Here is a 20,284-nt window from a genome sequence, read left to right as displayed (position 1 = left end):
AAGCTCCTGGCTCATCACAGCTGTGGTTTTTGTGCAGGGGAAGGGGGAACTCGCCTATGGAGGAGGTGGGTGAGGATAACTGCCTTTTGGCTTAGCCTGCCCTAGAGTGTGACAGACCAAGGGCAGAAATCTGGGCACCTGCTGCAATTTGGCTAAATCTTCCTCTTGCTGTAGTCCCAGGCCCTTCACTATTAATCCAGCACAAGTCAGCTCAAACTGTCCGGGTGAACTTGTGCCTTTTGCTGGCAGCCCAGCTAATCCAGCCAGTTTGATAACTGTGAGTAGCTGGACAAACTATTCTTTTCTCCCTTGGCTTCTGTACACAGCCCCTGGTTTGGATAAGAGTGCTATGGAGCAGCATGTATACGATGAGCTGCGTGTGGTTATTGTTGGACTGGCATTGCAATGCGAGGGGCTCAGCCCCTTAGGACCAGGCCCCCCAACCTTGTGCTGCTGCGTGGCACTAACTTGTCAGATTTTAAATAGTTTTGGGTTTCAGATCAAACCTGTGAGAGTACTGACGGAAGGCAGAGCCTGGCTCAGACTGGTCCTTGCAGCGCTGGAGAATGAGTTGGACTGTCCCTGTGTCCACGCTTACAGAGCGGGGCCCATTGCCTGGATTTGCAGAATCCCCAAATGTCTTGGCCCATTAGCCCTCTGGGGCCTGGCACTGCCTGGAGCACCTGGGAGCCAGGGCTCTGGAAATCCAAGCTGTAGGAGCAGGTGCTGCCTGAGCCTTTCTCCATACAGCGTAAAGAAAAAACACTACAGCAGCTGTGCTGTGTGACTGTGGAGTGCAGGCGAGGGCAGGCAAGGCAGGAATCTCCTGTCCCTGCTGTACAGCAGCTCAGCAGAGAGAGCTATGGTGGGTGCATGTTTCCCTGCCTATGGCTGGAAGGCGGCCTTAGCAGCTCCCAGCAGCGAGTATGGGACAGGACAGCTCCGTCTGGCACTGCCCTCTTGTTCCAGGTCTGAGTAGGTCAGTCACATCCATCAGGGCAGCCCCAGCCCTCCTGAAAATAGTCACCCCTCCGTAAAGACAGAGAGCTGGAGGGGAGGAGCATCTCCAGCTTGGCCTGTTCCCTCCCATCACCTAGTGCGTGGGGTGGGGAGACGGTTGAGGTGTGGGCGAGGGGCATCCCGTCTGATAAATGAAAGGGCCCAGGCTCCAGGCCACTGAAGGTTCACACCCTCCTCTCCCCTCACTGCTACCCTGGCACAAACTCCCCTTTGCCTAAGGCCAGGAAGTATAGGGCACTAGCCAGCCTGACACAAGGCACTGCCAGGTTGGGGGGAGCTGGCGCCGAGTCAAGAGGAGGAGCTGGCATGCACTAGTCACAATATTGCACAACACGCAGCCTTTCCCCAACCGCTGGAGGGAGCGGCTGGCCCCAAAGGCCCAGATGCTGCCTCCTCTGCCAGGACCATACACAGCATGACCCAGCCCTGTTTATAGGCTCGTGGAGAAGCTCTGCCCCAGCTTATGTCATGCTCTTTGGGCTGCAGCCACCCCTGGCCCCTGTCTGTGGCTGTGCCTTTGGGATCAGGTCTTTGGACCTGTGCCACCCAGGGATGCAGGGACCAAGACAGCTGCAGTTTGATCCAGTTCAGTGGGGACGGCCCCAGTGGCACAATCTCACTCACCTGGAGGAAACGAGCATACCAGGCACTAGACAAGTGGGGAATGTTTATTATTGCAGTAAATAGAAGAGCCGGTTGCCCTGAGTGGGGGATGGGGAAACACACAGCTGGCAGGGGGATGCAGCTCACCGTCCTGCAGGGAACCTACCCGGATACTGAGCTGCTCCTACAGGATAGGAAGAGAGGGGCTCCAAGAGCTCCCCCATGCCATAGACTGCATAACACATGCCTTGTTACTGACTCCACAAAGCCCTAACACCACATGGAGGGCCAAGGAGATGGCCTGGCTTCTGGGGAGCTCCCACCCATGGATCCTGCCGTCCAGCAGGGACTTCTTCCCTTGGGCCTCAAGTGACTTCTGCAGAGGAAGACTAGGCCAGAGGCAGGGTTGGCCTGCGCGGGGTGAGGGTGGGAAGGAACGAGGATGGGAAGCCACGTTCCCCCCTCAGGCATTTATAAAGCTGCTGTCTGATGGGAGGGGCTGGTCTGCAGCAGAACCCGGCTCCCCCAGCCTACAGTGCAAAGACAAGCCTCCGCCTCAGCTGCTACCCACACAGGGTACATGCAAGATAAGCACTACTGAGCAAGGCCCAGCCCTAGGCAACATGGCCTCCCAGCTCCTGCCCTTTCCTGCACTCCTTTCCCTCTCCTCTGCTCCCTCTTCCCCCTCCTTCTCCCCTCCTCTGCTCCCTCTTCCCCCCTCCTCTGCTCCTTCACAGTAGAGCTGCTTCTTCCTTCATTTTCCTGCTTCCAGTCCTCACCTTCCCACTCAGGAAACTGCCTCTTACTGTGTCACTGCCATTCAACCCATCACAGGCAAGAGGGGGCCAGAAATTGCCCCCCGCCGCCCCCACCCCACACTACAGCCTGCTTATTGCATCTACCTCACAAGGCAGTTTGGGGGAATAAAAGCAACCCAGAATGACACACATGGCAAGCCATGTAACTACAAGGACCAGTGAACCTGGTGGAGAAAGGCCATCTTTGCTAAGGATTCAGCACTTTGTCCCTTCAACTGAGGGCTGAGAAGACTCCCAGGATAATGCAAAAGCCCCAGTGGCTCCACTGGTAAAACCAGCACAGACCAGCCCTGACATTCCTGACACAGCGCCTGCTGTAAAATACCAGCAGCATTTAGGATTGAGGACCCTCTGACCTCTCTTCAGAAAGAAGCCAACAGGGCACAACCCCATTTCTTTCTCTGTGGGGTCACCTTGGAGGGATGGGCAGTGACACAAAACTGCAACCCTGCCCTCATTTTCCCTCCATGGCCATTGTGATACTGCACAGCAGGCCTCCCCACTAAGCAGGGCCTCAAGTCAGTCTCAGTCTCCATGCCAGCTCCCTTCCGGGCAGACACACACAAACAGGCCTGAACGCACCCGGCCTGCTGGGAAAGGGAATGAGCTGGGACTGTCAAACTCATTTCACTCCTGGCCTCAAGCTGCACGTGACCCTGGTGCCAGAGGTGAAGGTAAGTCCCCGTCCCTGTCCCCTTGTCTGTGCTGGGGCTGTACAGAGGGAACACTGCTTTGAGATTAACTCCTGAGGGTCTAATACTGAAACCAACAGCATGATGCTCGACAAGGCACTAAGCGCAGCAGATGCAGGCTGGCATGTATGAAGCAGGGAGTGAACGAGCTCCGGCCCCCGCCCCCGTTCAGTCCTTCTTGAAGGCCATGGTGTAGAGGTTGCTATAGTTAGCCCTGGTGTACACAGGCTCTGGGCTGTAGCGGTATGAATTTTTGCTCACCCTCCTGGTGCTGAGCCCCCCCCTATAGGGGGAGAAGGCAGATTTGCGGGTCATGGGGTGGTCGGGCTCAAAGGTTGGGCTCCGCTGTGGAGCCTGGCGCTGGAAGGAGCTCGGCTGCAGGAAGAAGGGATCCTCCAGCCCCAGGAAGGAGAGGGGATGGTGAGCTCGGTTGGCTCGCCAGTTTCCTCGCAGCTGGGATTTCTCCGGGGACGGGGAAGCCACAGGCCTGGAGCCCTCCTGACTTCGGTGTTGCTCAGGAGTGGGATCATTCTCATGCACCGTCTCCTCTTTCTTTGCCAGCAGCCTGGGAAGCTGAACAGCAAGAGAACACGTGTTAACACCCCGCCTGCCTATGTATGGCCTGAAGCACCGCCCTGCCCCTTGGCCAATGGCTGCCAGAGGGACATCTGAGTACGGAGGAAACTGCACTTAGCTCCTGTCTGCTCTGCACCATAACTAAAGGGGTCCCGACACTTACCAAAAGAGTTGTGGTTTGCCCCGGGTCTGGCCAGAAACCACTGCCGCACTGTCCCCACCCCAGAAGTGGCTGCATTTCAATGGCTCGGCATGTGCAGGAAGGTGCTATGGAAATAACCAGAGGAAGGGCATGTCTGGCCCTCCATCCTATGCCCTAGGTCCCCATTGGCATTTGGCTGAACCCCCCTGTTCATTCCCAGAGAGTGGGAGGAAACCCACTCTGCTCCAGACCTGCCCTGTGAGGCCCAGCCTCCCCATGCCCTCGGTGGGTGCAGAGTGTGAGGGGGCTGCATGAGCCTCAGCCCAAAGAGGCCTCCATCTGGACCATTCTGCTCAGAGGGAATTAATCCCTTTAGCTAAATCCCCACGCGCTGGTCAGGGATGAGCAGGCTTCACTGCAGCTCTTACACACCGAGTTCAACCAAACCTGGCAGGAATAAAAGGGCTAGGAGGGGGCTGGGGAGCTGGCGCAGTGGCCTCGGGGGGTAAGGAATGCCAAGACTGCAAAGCATGGCCCCCGCAGATGCCCTCCCTGGCCTTCAGCATCCTCCCCGCTTCCCCTGCAGGAGAAGGGGCAGCAGGACCAGCCGCACCAAACTCATTCTCTGCTCAGTGGGGGGACCCTGTGGGGTTAGCTTCCCCCCACCCCCATCCCACACATTCCTGCTTCAGACTGGAGCCAAGAAGCCTCCCTGCCCCCTCCCCACAAGTGACTGCTCCCAGCCTAGGAGGTCACGCTGTTCATCCTGGGACAGCATACCAAAGGGAGAGTGGCGCACTGGCCAAAGGGCCCAGGCTGGCCCTCAGGACCAACTCAGGTCTGGAGATACTGCAGCGCTGGTAGGCCCAGACCTGCTGTCAGGCTCCAAGGGACCTTCAGCTGACGCACCCCTCCCCCTCAGGCTCCAGGGGACTCTTCCCTCCTCGGGCCGGAGGCTCCAGAGGACCAGACCTACTCCCCTCCAGCCCTGCTCAGTCACCAGGGGACAGGCTGCTACAGAGGCTGGGAGATGCAGTGATCAGCTAGAGGAGCAGAGCTAGGTTCTCTAAACAGTTGATTCTGACTTGTCTCTCCAGCCATGTGGGCGCTGGACCCCGGGTTAGGGTCCCTTAGCTCGGGTTGTCTCTCACTGTCCAGATGAAGGATGTATTAGGTCAGGTTGTTCTGGTCTCGGCTGCTTCTGGGATTTTCACTGCAAGGCTTTTCCAAAGGCCTGCTGGCTTCAGGGGGCAGACCCCAGGGGGCTGAGGGTTCCCCACCTAGCTTGTGTGCTCAAAGACAGAGGGCCAGCGCTGCCTGGGGATGGGGAGGTGCACAAGTAAAGCCTCCCAAAGACAGAACCAGGTTGGCCCCTAGACCCAGCCCTACTCCATCCCCAGTCAGGATCTGCCCTGCAAGTAACGTGCAAGGAGGGTGGCTGCTGCCTGGACTCCCAAGTGGAGTCTGGCCCAGGCACCGGACTGAGCCCCAGACACAGCAGGGTGATTGGTTCAATGCTGGGGCTGGTCCCCTTAGCCATCTTGGCTTCTTTGCTCCAAGCCAGGCTGCCGAGCTGCCCAGAAGGTGACCAGTCCCAGGGCAGCGAGTGCTGCAGCCGTGGGAGCAGGGACCCAGAGCCAGGTGCCTCAGTGTGACAGGAAGAGTCAGGGTCAGATGCCCTGGGGAGCAGTGCTCGGGGGGTGACATCAAGGCACTGAGGCTTTTCCTGACTGCTGAGCCAGCCCAAGGGGTCTGTCGACAGGGAGGCAGTTCTGGCTGGATTCCTAGGAGCTACTGGGACCGATGTAAGGAGGTGCCAGTGCTTTTGCTGGGCTGGTGTTTGAAAGAACCCACCTCCCCACCCCACCACTCTGCAAAGATGGCCCCTCCCTGCCAGGCACCTGCTCCCTTCACTCCGCAGGAAGAGTGCTAGGAGGAGACTGGAGAGCGTCCCCTGCCAGGAGGCAAGGGCCTCTCCCCAATCCTCATCCCTCCCACCCTTTGAGGCAGTGGCATTGTGTGTCATAAGTATAGTGCACACTGGAGAATGATGGGACCCCAGGCCCACACTGGAATGCAACCCATTCCAGGGGACCCCTGCATGCAGGTGACTGCCTTGTCCATGGACTATTACTGACACAGTCACAAACACTGACCAGTTAAGTAGGTGCCAGACACCAGCCCTCCCAGTGGGGCTCTGCACTAGGAGGGGCTCGGGGGACCTTGGGTCTTTATTCACCAACACACTGATCTGACAATACTGCCTGCTCCTCAATGGGCCCCTCTCCCTGCCCCTCCCAATCTCTATCTTCTATCCCTCACAAAGCCCTGTATCCGTGAGGCTACTCAGACCTTACACCCACCACGGAGCTGGGGCTCCTGGCCATTCCTGCCACACAAAGCGGAAAAGCCTGCAGCTGAAGCCAGCAGCTGAGAACTCAACTCCAGACAGATCCCCAGGGGTTGGGCAGTGGAGCCCAGTGGGCAGTCTGCATCTCCATGGACACATGATTAATGGGCTGAGAGCCCTGGCTCAGGCAGGGGGAGGGAGGGAGGGAGGGAGAGAGGGAGGCAGGAATCAGCTGGAGGGGAGGTTGGTCACTCCCTGAACTTTCACCTTGCCAGGAATTTCTGATCACAGACCCAGACTCTCTCAGCTGGGATTTCCTAGGACAGTCCACGTGAGCAGCGCTCCAGGGGCCTGGCTGCATCAGTCTGGTGAATGGAAGGACAGACCCCACATGCAGTATGGGGCTTTTGGGCCAGCCAATCTGAGAGGCCACGTTAGCTAAGGGGTGTGACTGAGCACTTGGCTGTGCATCTCACAGCTGACTGGCAGTAGCCCCTGCTTTGAGGCTCCAGACAACGGTCTCCAGGGACCCTCAATCATGACTTTGGCTTCACAGGAGGAAGGGGGCAAAGGACTGGACTGGCAGGGCGGCTGCAGATCAGGACTGAAGGGCACTGGCACAGCTGGGTGTGAGGCGGCCAAGACTGGGGTGCATCAACAGGGCACCCCTCTGCACCATGGCCCGTGTAAGCAAAGCCAAGAGTCCATCGCTTCCACAAGCCCAGGGAGTACCCCTTACCCCCTTCCCCCAGACTGCCCCATTCTGAGCTGAAGGAGGCATCTCTAACATGGCCCAAAGGAACTCCAGACTGGCAGTGAGTCTGGTGCGTAGGAGCCCTTGATAGGATTCCCAGCAGGGAGGGGCTCCAGCCAGAGGTGGGGGAAGATACAGGCCCCAGGCCAGAAAAGGCTGATCCTGGCCAAGCGTGTCTTGCCTTCACACTGCAGCGCAGGAAGGGAGCTCTCAGAGGAAGGGATAAACTCACCTGCACGTAGTGGGACAGGGTCTCCACCATGCTCCCGGTAACAGTGCGTAGGGCATCCCCCAGAGCGCCCACCTTCTCTCTGGCTATGGAAGCTGCCTTGCGAGGGGTGAGTTGGAGCAGCTCCCCAGCTGTCCCCCAGGCAGCAGAGGGGACCCTCTTCACGTTGGAGATGGTGGAGAGATAGGCAGTTTGTAGGTTCTGGGCCATGCTGCCCAGGAGGCTTGGCGTCTTGGCAACCTCAGCCATCTGCAAAGAGAAATATGCCCAGCCCTTCTGGTAAGTGCCAGGCATGGCCCATGCTGGGGGGCAGCAGGCCCCATCTCTGTCCTGCAGCCCTGTCCTTCCCTTTGAGTGCCCCAGCTCCCAGAAACCCAAAGACTGAACAGATGATTCAGAGCCAGAGCCATTGGCCTTGGGCTGAGCAGCCTGCACTGGGGCTTTATCCTGTCCTCCCTCGCCCAACCCCCCAGGCCTCCAGAGACAAGACAAGCCTGCGCCCCCCCCCAGCTATTTGGTTCAAGGCTGTATTTCCGGCGGACGTTTGTCCAACTCCCCTAGTTGTACTGAGAGTGGGGAGGGCAAAGGTGGAGGGCCCTCACTTCCCTTCTTCCTTGTCCCAGCAGACCTCCTACAAGGGGAAAGTTTCCACTCAGCCATTTCCAGCACTTGATCTCTGGGCCAGGTTCTCGGTCCTGGTCCGGCAGCACAAAGCAGCTGTGAAGCCTCCCAAGGATTCCCCTGCAGAGTGACCTCATCCCTAGGTGTCAGAGCTTCACTAGTAGTGGCTCTATGCCACCCTCTGTGCCCAGTGCAAGGCCCTGGGCCCCCTAGGGCAAAGAGCGGCCTAGCAGGGCATCCCTACTCACCAGCTAGCCCTGGCTGCCTGAACTGCCCCCTAGGGCTGTGGGCTGAAAACTGGAAGTTGGAGCAGCTTCCCCTGCTCACCACCCCTCACTGCAACAAACACAGCTCAGCCAGGCCCGAGACTCCAGGCCTCTGCATCTGACAGGCCTGGAGGCTGCCAACTCCCTTTTCAAGGGTAGTGGCTGTAGGACAGGGGCCTCTCCAGAGTCTCCACCAAGTGAGGGAGGCTAAAGACCGTCACTTCCTGTCCCACCGCCAGGGCTTCCAAACCCTCAGCTTGCAACAGCCATCTCCACACCTCCACCTGGGAGGGCACAAGCAGAGGAGACCCTCGAGAGCTGCCCAAGGTCACCAAGCCTGTTTCTTGGGAATAAAGACCAAGTGGCTGAGGGGCACGGGGAGCATGGCCCATTGGATCAGTGGCTTCTAAATAGAACTGTTTCCCTTCATGTGGCAGTGTTGTCTAGCAGTTATTGCAGGGGCCTGGAAACCAGGACTCTGAGCTCTGCTACTGATTCCCTCTACAGCCTTGGGAGAATCACGCCCTTCCCTCCCTCACCTCCTCCTCTGTACCTGATCCCTGATCGTAGTAAGGGCCACAACTGCTGCCTTGGCCACTGGACAGGACCTGCAGGGAGCTTTGTAAAGGTTCCCTCGCTGACCCATCAGAGCAGGTGTGCTCACTGCTCTGCCCCTCTCTGTACCTCACTTGCTTTGGTTTCTTCTTTCTCCAGCTCTTTCTTCTCTTGCTCCTGTTCTGGCTCCTTACTTTGCTCCTTGCTCAGCCAACCAGCTGCTGCATTCTGCACATCACACAGGACCTGCTGGGCCTTGGCCGTGCTCTGCCTGGCCACGGCACCCTGCAGTGAGAGAGAGCAGAGAGCCCCTGCTCACAGGTGGGACCTCACCAGGGCCACCATGGAGCAGGGTGGCTGCTGCATTGTGGCTGCACTCGGGATTTCTTGACTGCATCCCTTGTGCTTGTCACTGGCTCCTGAATCCAGGTATTTCTGCAGCCCACCATGGCAATGCATGATGGCCAGCACTAGGCTGATAAGTCAGAGTTCACTGCCCCTTGCCAGGGCTCCAGATTCCCACAGCAAAGCGGAGTGTCCACGGGGAGCCTGCGGGCCAGCATAAAGGGAGGGGGAGCTGCACTAACACACAGCACAACACAGGACCTTTCCATGCGAGGACCTAACTGTGCTTCATGCTGGGCAAGCCAGCCCCGATCCACATCTGTTCCAACCTGCGCATGGGGGACAGTGCTGCTGACCCAGCACTGATGGAGCTGCGAGGCTAGGCCCGTTGATGCTTTGCAGGCTCAGGTACTACAGTGAGGAGATGAACGCTAAGGGGAAAGCCAAGCAATAAATCTGTTAAAATGCCAACATTTCCCGTCAGCCTCCTGTCCCCGCCCTGCGATAGAGCTGAGGGACACACAGGGAACCCTCACCCACCACTGACATGCTGCCTCATCTAGGTGCAAAGCAGCAGCTGTTTAACTGATCCATAACAAAGGTGCACACCAGTTTAGGACAGAAAGTAAAGAGAATTCCAGAGCCATTAAAAACCACAGGGGGGATTTGGCGAGCCGAGATGCAATTACCCTGGATAGAATTTGGCCAGAACATAGGGGTCAAAACCCTAACTCTTTCCAAAAGTGACTTTAGATCTTTAATCACCCCAATCACCCACCCCAGACCTTGGAGTTAGGTACCCTCCGATTCTCTCCCCTCACATCATTCTGCGCAGCACAGCACCCCTCGTGTCACACTGGGGCACTGTGGTCAAGAGAGTCCTCTAACGAGTCACTCACACCCCATCCCTTGCAGCAGCTCCATGGTCCTTGGTGGTCTCCCAGCCAACCCAGGCCAGCTCTGTTTAGCTTGGGAGCTCTAATCGGAATGAGTGGTTCGCAGGATCCATTCTGCGTCAGTGCTGTAATTGTAATGGGATGTCCAAGGGTCAGAGGACAGAGACACACATGGGAAGAAATCCCAAAGGCAGCAGGGGGCTGTGGGTTCTGGCGGGGCTGGGGGTGGTTTCCAACCCCAGGGGAGCAGAGTGGCGAGATGGTGGGTTGGAGGCGGGCTTTTTACTCCTGATTTTATCTGTGCCTCCACTGGGGCCTTTTGCTTTGGGAAGGATGTTATGCCAAGATCACTAATTAACCGTCTAAATTTAGAGCCAGTTAAAAATAATCCAGCCTGCTAGCTTGGCAGGGGTCTTGTGTGCGCTGATGCCACAGAGATTATAAGGGGCCAGGACCCTGCCTGCCTTGGAGGGAAAGTGAGCAGCTAGCAGCAAAGCATGAGCCAAAGAGCCACTTGGTTCTTCCCATGGAGCAAGTGAAGCAATTCACAACAGCAATACCCAGTGTCCTGCTCTCCACCAAGCGTGAGGCCCTGAAATGTACTGGCTTAGCTCCTAGACGGGGCAGTGCTGGATGGGCCTAAACAGTTAGAATAGGACGCTGGGTGGTAGGACGCCTGGGTTCTGTTCCTGACATGAACTTGCTGTGACCTTGGTGACTTGGGCAACTGTGTCTCAGTTTCTCCTCAGTGAAATGAGGATAAAACCCCGTTCTACCCTGCTGAGATGCTTAACTGAGTAGAGTGTGTAAACCACTCAGAGAGCCTTAGAGACAAAAATAGACAGATGCAAAGATGAGAAGAGCACAGGATAATTTAGTATTACTACTTATGTTTACTTCCCTGTCTCTGTGCTAGCATCCTTCAGTACGGTTCAGGAGATGGAGATTGTGCAGTAACTGCTGCTACACCAGCAGGGGGCCCCAAAGCACTGATTCTGTCTAGGTCCTCCATTAAACATTGGCTGTCGTTCATGTGGCTTGGGATCCAGACTTTCATGGGTCCAAGGGGCTATCAGCCCACGTTTTATGGCAGATCAGTCCCGGCACTAAGCTGCTGCCAGGGTCCCCAGGAGTTCCCCTTAGCTGTGCTGTGCAGGGGCACTCACCAAGCCTGGAATCCATGTGGTCAGCTCCTGCCCTCCGGCTTTAGTGCGCTGGATGGTTCTGGCTGTCTGCTGGTAGGCGCGGTGGGAGATGGTGCTGGCCAAAGCACTGATCCTGGTGAAGATGCCAGGCTGTGGCTGGGAGGGCGTCACTTCAGATCCATGCACTCTTGTGGGCTCATGAGCTACAGGCAAAGAGGCAGAGCCAACTGGGAACGGGCATGAAACTAGTATGGGGAGAGGTGGGAACAGCACACGTGGCCTGGGATTCACCTGACTAGCTCTGCATCCTCTTTCCATGGGAGACTTGGCATGGAACTGCTCTCCTGGGATCTCTGGGGGTGGAATTCTAGTGGTGCACAGAAGCAGGTCTCTGCATTGGGACTGCCCCGCTACCCAGCTGTACAGCAAAGCCCCATACAGCCCTGTACAGCACCTGGCACCCTAGGGCTTTCATTTCAGAAGCCTCTTTTTCAGCCCTCCATGCCTCCCCCTCAGCTCCAACCACCCAGCCAAGTGATGCACCTTGCCGAGGAATAATCAGCCCCCTTCTCTCTTCTTTCAGGCTCCATCTGCAGGAGGCATCTGACCAGGGTGACAGCGCCACCTTGTGGAAAGCTCAGCAGCTGGCTCCCTGAGAACTGGTTGGTTGCAGGAGGCAGATCATACCTGTGTTTAAAGGGCCCATCATGTGGGGCCCCTCGCATAGGCAGAATTGCTGGGCCATTTACTGTGTCCGAGGACATAACAAGGAAGAAGGAACAATAACCTGAGAAGAAGGGTATTCACAGGGCCACCCCACCCTCCCTATTGCTACTCAGTACACGGCCAAGGGATCTCCCGAGCAGGCTAGGTGAGAGAGAGGAGGAGGCTCTACCCAACCCCAGTGCACATAAATCCTCACACGTTCCCATGGAGGCATTTGCCAGGCGTGCGGGGAAGACAGCACAAAAGGGACATTCTCCCTTGGTCCTGGCCAGAACCAGCCGCAGTGCAGACAGAGGCTGGAAACGTTGCCAGTGCACCTCAGTCCTGAATGGCAGCAAACTCTGCTAATCTGGTGCTGGAGCCCTCACACTGACCTGTCCAAGCTCCGGACTTCAAACTCCCGCCCCTCCCCCACTACCCCAGTCCTGCGCGTCTGAGCAGAGGCCTGACAAACTCACTGAACTGGGCAATCTTCACTGTGCTGTGTCCCAGACAAAGGCCACCAGAGCCATTTTCGTGTGAATCAGATTTAAGACCAGGTCTCCCCAAAGGAAAGGCTTCTGGATTAGCACCAAGTGCCCCCCTCCCACTCGCGACGCCATCCATTGATGATTGAGGAGGCAGGATTACCTGGCTCATGCTCCTCTTCTGGCAGGAGAAACTCCACCAGCTTCTCTAGCTGTCCCAGGGCTCCGTCTACCCCGGCAGCTGCCATCTGGCTAACCCGGCTGCTCCAGGTATATTCTGCTGCGCTCTTGGTCAGCTCATAACCCTCAGCAGTCAGCCCCAAGACCCTGTCCAAGGTGCCAGCTATGGAGTTGCCAATGGTGCTCCTGGCAGTTTGAATGGGGGTGGAGATGGAGTCCTTCAGTTCAGATGCAATCTGCAGGAGAACAGATGGAGAAGAGACATGCAACATGATTCAGTCACCCAGGTCTCACTGCGTGAAGATACAGTGACCAATGGAACCCAAAGCATGGCTGTGTGTGGAGATGGCTCAGAGGCAGCCCCACAGGAGAGGAGCATCAGCACCTAGATGGTCTCACTCTGGGTTGAAGGATGCTGAAGGGGATGGAGCACAGGGAGCAGCATGAGCAGGTGTGACATGACCTCACTGGTCTTTAGGAATGACCCTTGGGGCCCCCCCCAAACCCTCACCCCTAACTGTGGATGACTCTCTGGGGGCCCAGGGGAGACCAGTGGCTCCTAGCATGTTACCCTATTAGCCTCAGAAGAGCCCATCACCACCCAGTTATCACCCACATGGAATCTGGGAATGAAGCCAATGCCCCCACTGTCCCATGAAAACAGAGCTCTCCCCCGGGAGATTCATGGGGTGGGCAACATCCAGGAATGGATGGGTCCCATGGGGGGGGGGGGCGTGAAGGGCAGGAATGGATGGGTCCCACATGGGTGTGGGTGATGCCCAGGAATAGATGGGTCCCATAGGCTGATGGGGGAGAGGGGTTGGGTCCATTACTTACTTTCTCCACTGGGTACTGGAGGGCAGGGATCTTCTCCTCCAGGTGATCCAAGCCCCTACAGGCCAGGATGTTGGCAGCTGTGACTGAACCAGACAAAGCCTGGATATTAGCATGGTGGCAGGGGGCTCTGTGCTGCATGGAGTGGGGGGTGTGGATGACGCAGTAGGGGGGTCCCTCTTCTTTGTCAGTGCAGATCCTGATACCCCACCACAAAGCTAGCAGGCACTGTGCTGCAGGGAGGGATGTAGGTGGCACCGTAGAGGGCACCTTTGCTCTCTGAGTCAGTACTAAACGCAACGCCCTAGAGCGGTGCTGAGCCTGGGGGGGGGGGGGTGGGAAGGGGGAGGTGCAACGCTTCAGAAGACGATTTAAGTGCAATGCCCTGGATCCCTCGTCCCTGACACAGGCTGAATGAGTTCGTACTGTCTGTACAGCACTTGAAGGTGCTTGGATGGCGCAGGCAGGCAATATAGTAGAGCTAGTACTGATGGATTCTACCCTCCCTCTGCCGCTTCCCCTGGCGGCTGCATTAGCACCCTCCTGCTCCGCACCTAACCTGATGCGTCCTGGGGAAGTGCAGGAAACACATGGGTCAGAGGGGACAATCAAAGGGGTGCGGCCAGGTCCCCAACAGACAGACTACAGCTCCTGCCGGCCTGTGTCATGTTCCCCGCTTAGCGCCGTGAGGGCGGGCATTGGGAAAGGTGCCTGGCTGAGTAGCTGAGCTCTGGCTGGAGATTGGATGCATCCAGGGATTTGCTGCACACTGGCCCCGGCTTGGGCAGTTAGCATTGGGAAAGAGCTGGGAAGGAGCCAGCTGGATGGAGCGCTCGGGCCTTGTGCTGAGCTGCTGACTTTGCACTTTCTTTTCCTCCCCTCCCCCGCAAGACTCTCCCCCTCCCCACCGTGGGATGGAATCATGGTGATCTGAGAACTGCAGACAGACCTGGGCTTGACCCTTCACTGATTTTCCCACAATTCCTTTCTGGAGATGCTGCAGGGGCTTTTTCTTTGGGGGAGGGAGGCTGGGCTAGAGGGGTGGCCAGGCCCTACTAGCAGGTCTGCCAGGGGGAATCCACAGCTGCCAGGCCCAGACACACTGCTCTGAGGGCCAGGGTGGGTCCTGATGTTCCAGCTGTGTCCTAGAGAGAGGAGGGACTGACTCTGTTGCTGTGTTATAGACACAGGTCTCCAACAGCTTAAACCAGGCCAGGCAAAGCTTGAAGCCCAACCACCTACCTAAGTCTACGTGGGAAATGTTTAGCACATGTACGGGCACTGTTCTTCCTTCATTAACCCAGCACAGGGAGGGCTGACAGAGTCACAAGTGCAAACTGAGGCAGGGTAGTTACGAAACTTGCCCCAGGCCATGGAGTGAGTTGGTGGCAGGGCCAGGCGTAGAACAAGGTGTTCTCAACTCCCAGGCCTGTGCTTTGGCTGCTAGTCAGAATCTCTCCACTGCAGCCTTCTTTTCTGGCCACTCCCATGTGCTGACAGTCCCTGGTTCCCACATTCTCCCCGTGCCCCACTCCCCCGCAGCTGGGAAGAATCCATACTCACACTGAGGCTCCAGTCTGCGCACCACAGGCTCCATGCTCCACACAGCCAACGAGCTGGCCCCCTTGACTCCTCTCTCATAGGCCTCACACACTGATGCCACGAGTGGATGTACCTCTTTGGTGCTGGTGTACGTCCTCTGAAGGCTTTCACAGGTTGCGTTCACCACCGGCAGCTGCAAGACCCTCTGCAGCACATTCTCCTGTGCTCAGCAAGAAGGGGACAAATTGGGGGACTGTGTACAAGAGAGAGCCCTGTAGGAAACACTTGCTAATACAGGAGCAGGAATCTCAGTGACACCATTTACGTAACAACGGCCACACAGGTCTCCCCCGTCAACTACAACAGTCAGTGTCTCAGCTCCTGCTGCAGCTGTAAGAGGGGACCGGGGGGCTTGTCTTTTGTTTCTTTGCAGCAATCAGGGTTTGGGGGAGGGGGGTGGGGAGGAAGATAGGAGAGACGTGTTTATTTAACCTTCCTCTCCTTGCACCCACTGACACTTAACCTTGGGCTCCAGCACATCCTGTCACCATAGTGGTGGGTGAGGTATAAGACCCTGAACAGAACAGAATGGAGGTGAGTGGGACAATCTGTAAAGACACAGTACAGCCCCCTTTAAGGGGCAGCGCTCTCTGCAGAAGAGCCCTTCCACATGCAGCTCACAGGCAGCATGTTGGAAGGCTGGGCACTGCATGCCTCTGTCCATGATCTTGTTTGCACGGGCTCTGCAGTGTGGGGGGTAAAAATGCTAATTCCCAGACAAGAGTCAGTAAGACATTACAGCTGGACAGAGCACTCTGAACTGAAAGCACTGTTAGAACATTGTGCTTATACAAAGCAAGCACTAAAAATCAAGACCTTCCTAGCTAAGTGAAAACACCTTGGCTCTGCCCCTTTATCCCTGGCCCCCATCACCCAGTGCAGTACATGAGTCTGATCAGGACATTAAGAAGTGGAGAGGTTCTCCAATACGACCTCAGTGTGGGAGGAGGAATGGAGTAGATTGGGCTAATCAAGGCTTGGCGAATGGTGGCTATGAGGCAAGTGCTGCTCCTGGAATGCATGTTGCAGAGTAAGAGATGTTGGAGTTTCCAGTGATCTCCAGGTGGGTGTGGGGGAGGCGAGGAGAGTTTCTGTATTTGGATTGGTGCCCACATATGTCCTGAGCTGACTATAGGTCTGTTCATACAAGAAACATGGTAGTTGATGGCATTTCCAGGGCTAGCAATCACATAACTCCTACACTAAGGCCATCTGAATGGCTCTGGTTCTTTACATTTGTACTGTATTCTCAGCATGGTAGCAGGTTTGTGGTCCATACTGCAAAAGTGGGTAAGGTCAGTCACTGTGCACAGAGATTATTGATATATAGGCAGTTAAAGGGTCAAAGTTAAGGTTGCTTCTGGACTCTGAACTACTGAGTTTCTAGACTTTAATTTTTGGGGGTGCGGGTGGGGGGGATGAGAAAGCTGGGGTTTTTAATAACTACAATTTTCTAACCATGTTTAATTTAACTGATATTTACAATATTGATTGAATCAAAGATTTTGTCTGAGAATTTCTTAGATTTTTTTTTTTTTAAGAGAAAGCATTTAAAAACACAGATCTTGCTAAAGATTATCATTGTTTTCTTCCAGCAGACACTGTATATTGCTCTAGTTACAGATCTGTTGCACAGACAATGCAGCCTTGCTCAACGGAACACAATACAGCATAATATTTGAATTAAATACTCCACTGGCAGCATTAGCAACCCCCTACTCCTCAAGCCAGTCTGATGTTGCTCATACACAGCAGTCTTTGCCTCTCCACCTCTTGCCCACACTCACCTTTCTGCTTCCATTCTGCATTTTCTGGCTCCTGTTTGCTGCCATCATGATACATCAGTCTGCAAAGCAAAGTTCAGAGCCTAGTCAAGGAGCTCCCTGGGAAAACAATGCTGGAAATGGTCTGAGCACTGGTCTGTAGTCAACCCAGTGGCTCTGATGGAGTCTCAAGCTATATGGTACATTATGACCTTTTGCATCCTAGACTGGCAAGGGCAGAGAGCTATGCTGAGGCAGGAAGTGCCTTGAGTGGGTGAGACCTGGTACTGCTTAACAGCAAGCCATCTATCCAATTAAGCAGCAGAATTGGGGATTCCAAGAAGAGTCCCAAATGACCTTCCTCAGCTAAAGAAAGCATCTGCAACACAGGGACTCAAAGATGAGGTTGAGACGCATCAGCAAAGCTGCGGAGTCCAAAATTGCAGTAACGGTCCTGTGAGCCAGGGCTCGTGCATTGAAGAGCTTGGGGGGGGGGGGGGGGGGGAAACGACTCAGGATATGAATAGCGGGGGTGCTGAGTCATGATTGAGGTGCAGCAGTACAGCTGTGAGGTAGAGGACTGGGGTGGGGACTGCAGCAGTATTAGCAGAACTGCGCAAAGAGCCCAGGTCAAGAGTAGCAAAAGGTGCAGCAGGTCAGGATTGAGGCACACTGGCAAAGCTGAGGATAATGGTCAGGGCTAGATTAGATGGTGCCATGGTGGGTCAGGATGAAGGAGCACTGGCAGAGCTCAAGAATGAAGGAGCACAATCCACTCACGCTGTGCCAGCTCTGGAGAACACAGAAAGCAGACACACTCCACCTACTCAGGAGCACAGCCCAGTTGTAGTTCAGATACAGATTCCAAGACACCTCAATGCCACGTCCAATGCATTGCAACAGCACAATGCATGCTCCACCCACTGTGGCCAATGCATCCCAAAGCCATCTCAGGAAGGAGCCTATTTCAATCTCCAAAACCCTAATGTCACCTCAGGGGCATCCCTTCGGACACCCCCTATTGCCACTTCCAGCACAGATTCCTTCTTTCCCAGCCCGATTAAATGCAGAACCATTAAGCAGAACTGCTTCGCTAGCTGTCCCCTGCCCCTTCCCTCCCCAGCATTAGAAAGACTGTACACTAGGCATATGCCTGCTGTTGGGTACTCACGGAGCAGCAGTCAGACGCTGTCCTCAGCAGGGTGCCAGGAGCTGAGAGCGTCTGGTCGTGCTGTCCCCAGAGCAGATCCTCTGACTAAGATGCGGCTTACCCCAGACAGTACCACCTCAAAGCCCCACCTCCTAGCCGCACAGGCCAAGGAGTCTGCAAGTTGCTGTGGTAACATAACAAATGGCTCCCTCGGCCATACCAAATTCAAAACAGATGATTGCATGACCAGTCTGGAAAACGCCCCTGCCCAGTCTCATTGCAGATCCTAGGAACTGAGACACAGGATATCTAACCCGACTCTATCAAAATAATGTAACAAACGGGGAGAGAAAAATCCCTTGACATTAACACTCAAATGGAACCATGAGCAATAGGCAGCCTCGGGGCAGTCAGGAAGAATAAGTCTTGTTTGCCAGCCCAGTTGGCTCTCGCTGGCAGAGTGACAATGTTGGTGGATGGATGAAGTGCAATAGGGCTCGCATATTTAGGACTGAGACTGTAGCTCACAAAAATCTTACTTGAAAACTTAGTTCATTGGACAAAGACACTGCTGTGTGGACTGAAAACAGGCTGTAAAGAAGAAAGGTAAAAGGGATGTATTAAGTTGGGAGAGGGGTTTAGTGGGGGAGTACAGAGATCGCAGTTATGATTGGATTTATTTAACTTCAGTTGGAAGTGTCACATCAGCACCATTCAGAGAGACCGAGTTGGAAGGAGTGGTGAATGCCAGAGGACAGAGAAATAATGCAAAGGGCCCTAGTGAGGTGAGAAGCCCAGAGATACTTAACGGGAGGGAGGAATCCAGGGGTCAGTAATGGCTGAAAGACACTGGTTGTTTGCAGACATGATACTGGGGTGTCTTGAAACAGCCAGCAGCAGATGGGCAGGGGAAGCACCTTGCCACCACAGTAGAAAGCCCTCTACTTGCTGAGTGGCTGCTTCATGCTCCCAGCTCCCCCAGCCCAGCAGATGGGGAATGACAGTGCAGGTCCTTGAATACCCAGAGCTTCACAGCCTCCCTCAAGATGGATAATGAGGGAGGTTTGAATCAGACACACACAGAGACCCTGCTGACCCACTCACCCCCCCACCCTGCTTTGGTGGTATGGGGAGCAAGTTCCTAGCAAAAATATTCCCAGGCAGACAGGGGCATGGGGGACTCAGAGGTTGAGCCTTGAGGAAGACACATTCCCCATACTAAAGAAGGTAGAGAGCACAGGGAGCAACCTGCCCCCCAGCCCCACACACACACCTCAAGCTGCATGAGGCTGGCACTTCTACCTTCCTGGCTGAGCTCCTCATGCCATGGAGGTGAAAAGGGAAAGGCAGCATAACCCTGTATAAACTTTCCAGGCCATCCCTGTGATGAGTCACTGCTCTCCAGACAGCAGGGCAAAGGACAGCAGCTGCTCCAGAGCTGCAGAGCATGTATTTGGCAATGGGCTTCCTGCTGGATCTTGCTAGCCTTAAGTAAAAGAACAACTGACCTGAACAGGGCGGGGAAGCATGTGGCTGAGCCTCCCTCCCTGTTGGCCTTAGCTGGGAATTAAGACACAACACAACCTCTGCCCTGCTAAATGTCTTCATTTCATATCCCTCTCTGTCCTAGTGCAGGGAAAAGGCCACCCCAGCACTGTCCTGGCCCTCTGTCCATCCCAGCCCTGCTGCAGCACAAAGGCCTCATCAAAACTTCTCCATCCACTATCTGTTCTCAGACCACTGCCCCTCTCCAGCTAGCCAGGCATGCTCTGTCCATGGCACAGGAAACATCTCCACTTCTGTAGACAATGGCTAAAGCTCACATAACTGACTAGGATCAGAGACCTGGAGCCTTTAGGAGCTTAGCATCTCCAAGTCTGCTACAGACCCACTAACAGTGCAGGAGGAAAGGGTTGAGCCAGATCTCAGGAGACACCGGGATTACGGATATTGTAAAATTTCTCAAGGATCACCTGGCTGCTGGTGATTCAGTAGCGGAGGAAACTCTCTTTCTAAATCAGCGCTGAACTCAATTCCTTGCATTTTGTTCAAGGGCACCATGCTGCTGGAGGTGCCATTTTCAAGCTGTGTGTGACTCCTTGTGTTAGCAGCCAGGGCTCACTTAAGGCCCAGTTTTAATTATTACACTGTGCCCCATCTCCCATTGCAATTGGCAAAGTTATTCTTCATTCCTGGTCCTAAACGGTTGTGTGTTATTAAACAGCTGCTGCAGTTCCCCCTAGAACTCTGGGACCCTTCTGGGTGAAGGGCAGCGTATACACAGAAGATACTAAGCACCCATTGATGACAGTAGTGCTGCCTGTGTTGGACAGAAGGCCTCCAGCCCTCAGGACCTGCTCAGTGGCAGTAGGTCAGATCTATTTCAATTTCACATAGACCATCTCACAGAATTTGCCTTGGTGCATTTTGTTATCCAAGATGTCAAGCACCTGGAGCATATTTGCTCCCCCAACTCCTTTCCAAATGAAATCATGCTCATTTCAATCCTGAGGAGTGTGGCTGACCTTCCCCCTTCCCAGTGCTCCGAAG

The 20,284-nt window shown here is 55.3% G+C and overlaps 1 protein-coding gene across 4 annotated transcripts in view; it reads right to left on the bottom strand.

Annotated features, from left to right (window-relative positions):
* Positions 1-1,673: 1,673 nt before the first annotated feature.
* Positions 1,674-20,284, bottom strand: part of PLIN1 (perilipin 1) — a 30,697-nt gene continuing 12,086 nt past the window's right edge. For 2 of the 4 annotated variants that reach the window (XM_037910307.2, XM_037910304.2), the window contains exons 2-9: positions 16,609-16,667; positions 14,783-14,981; positions 13,223-13,305; positions 12,369-12,621; positions 11,034-11,215; positions 8,756-8,911; positions 7,188-7,433; positions 1,674-3,706 (exon numbers count right to left, since the gene is read on the bottom strand). In XM_037910307.2, coding sequence (XP_037766235.1) covers positions 3,302-3,706; positions 7,188-7,433; positions 8,756-8,911; positions 11,034-11,215; positions 12,369-12,621; positions 13,223-13,305; positions 14,783-14,981; positions 16,609-16,656 — 1,572 coding nt within the window. In that variant the 5' untranslated portion in view covers positions 16,657-16,667 and the 3' untranslated portion in view covers positions 1,674-3,301. Of the gene's footprint in view, positions 3,707-7,187; positions 7,434-8,755; positions 8,912-11,033; positions 11,216-12,368; positions 12,622-13,222; positions 13,306-14,782; positions 14,982-16,608; positions 16,668-17,755; positions 19,650-20,284 lie in introns of those variants that run through there. The other 2 variants (XM_037910303.2, XM_043524681.1) reach the window with 2 other exon arrangements.

Source organism: Chelonia mydas, chromosome 10, assembly GCF_015237465.2.
Source record: "Chelonia mydas isolate rCheMyd1 chromosome 10, rCheMyd1.pri.v2, whole genome shotgun sequence".
NCBI classification, from domain to species: domain Eukaryota; kingdom Metazoa; phylum Chordata; order Testudines; family Cheloniidae; genus Chelonia; species Chelonia mydas.
This window is presented reverse-complemented; position numbering and strand designations above follow the sequence as displayed.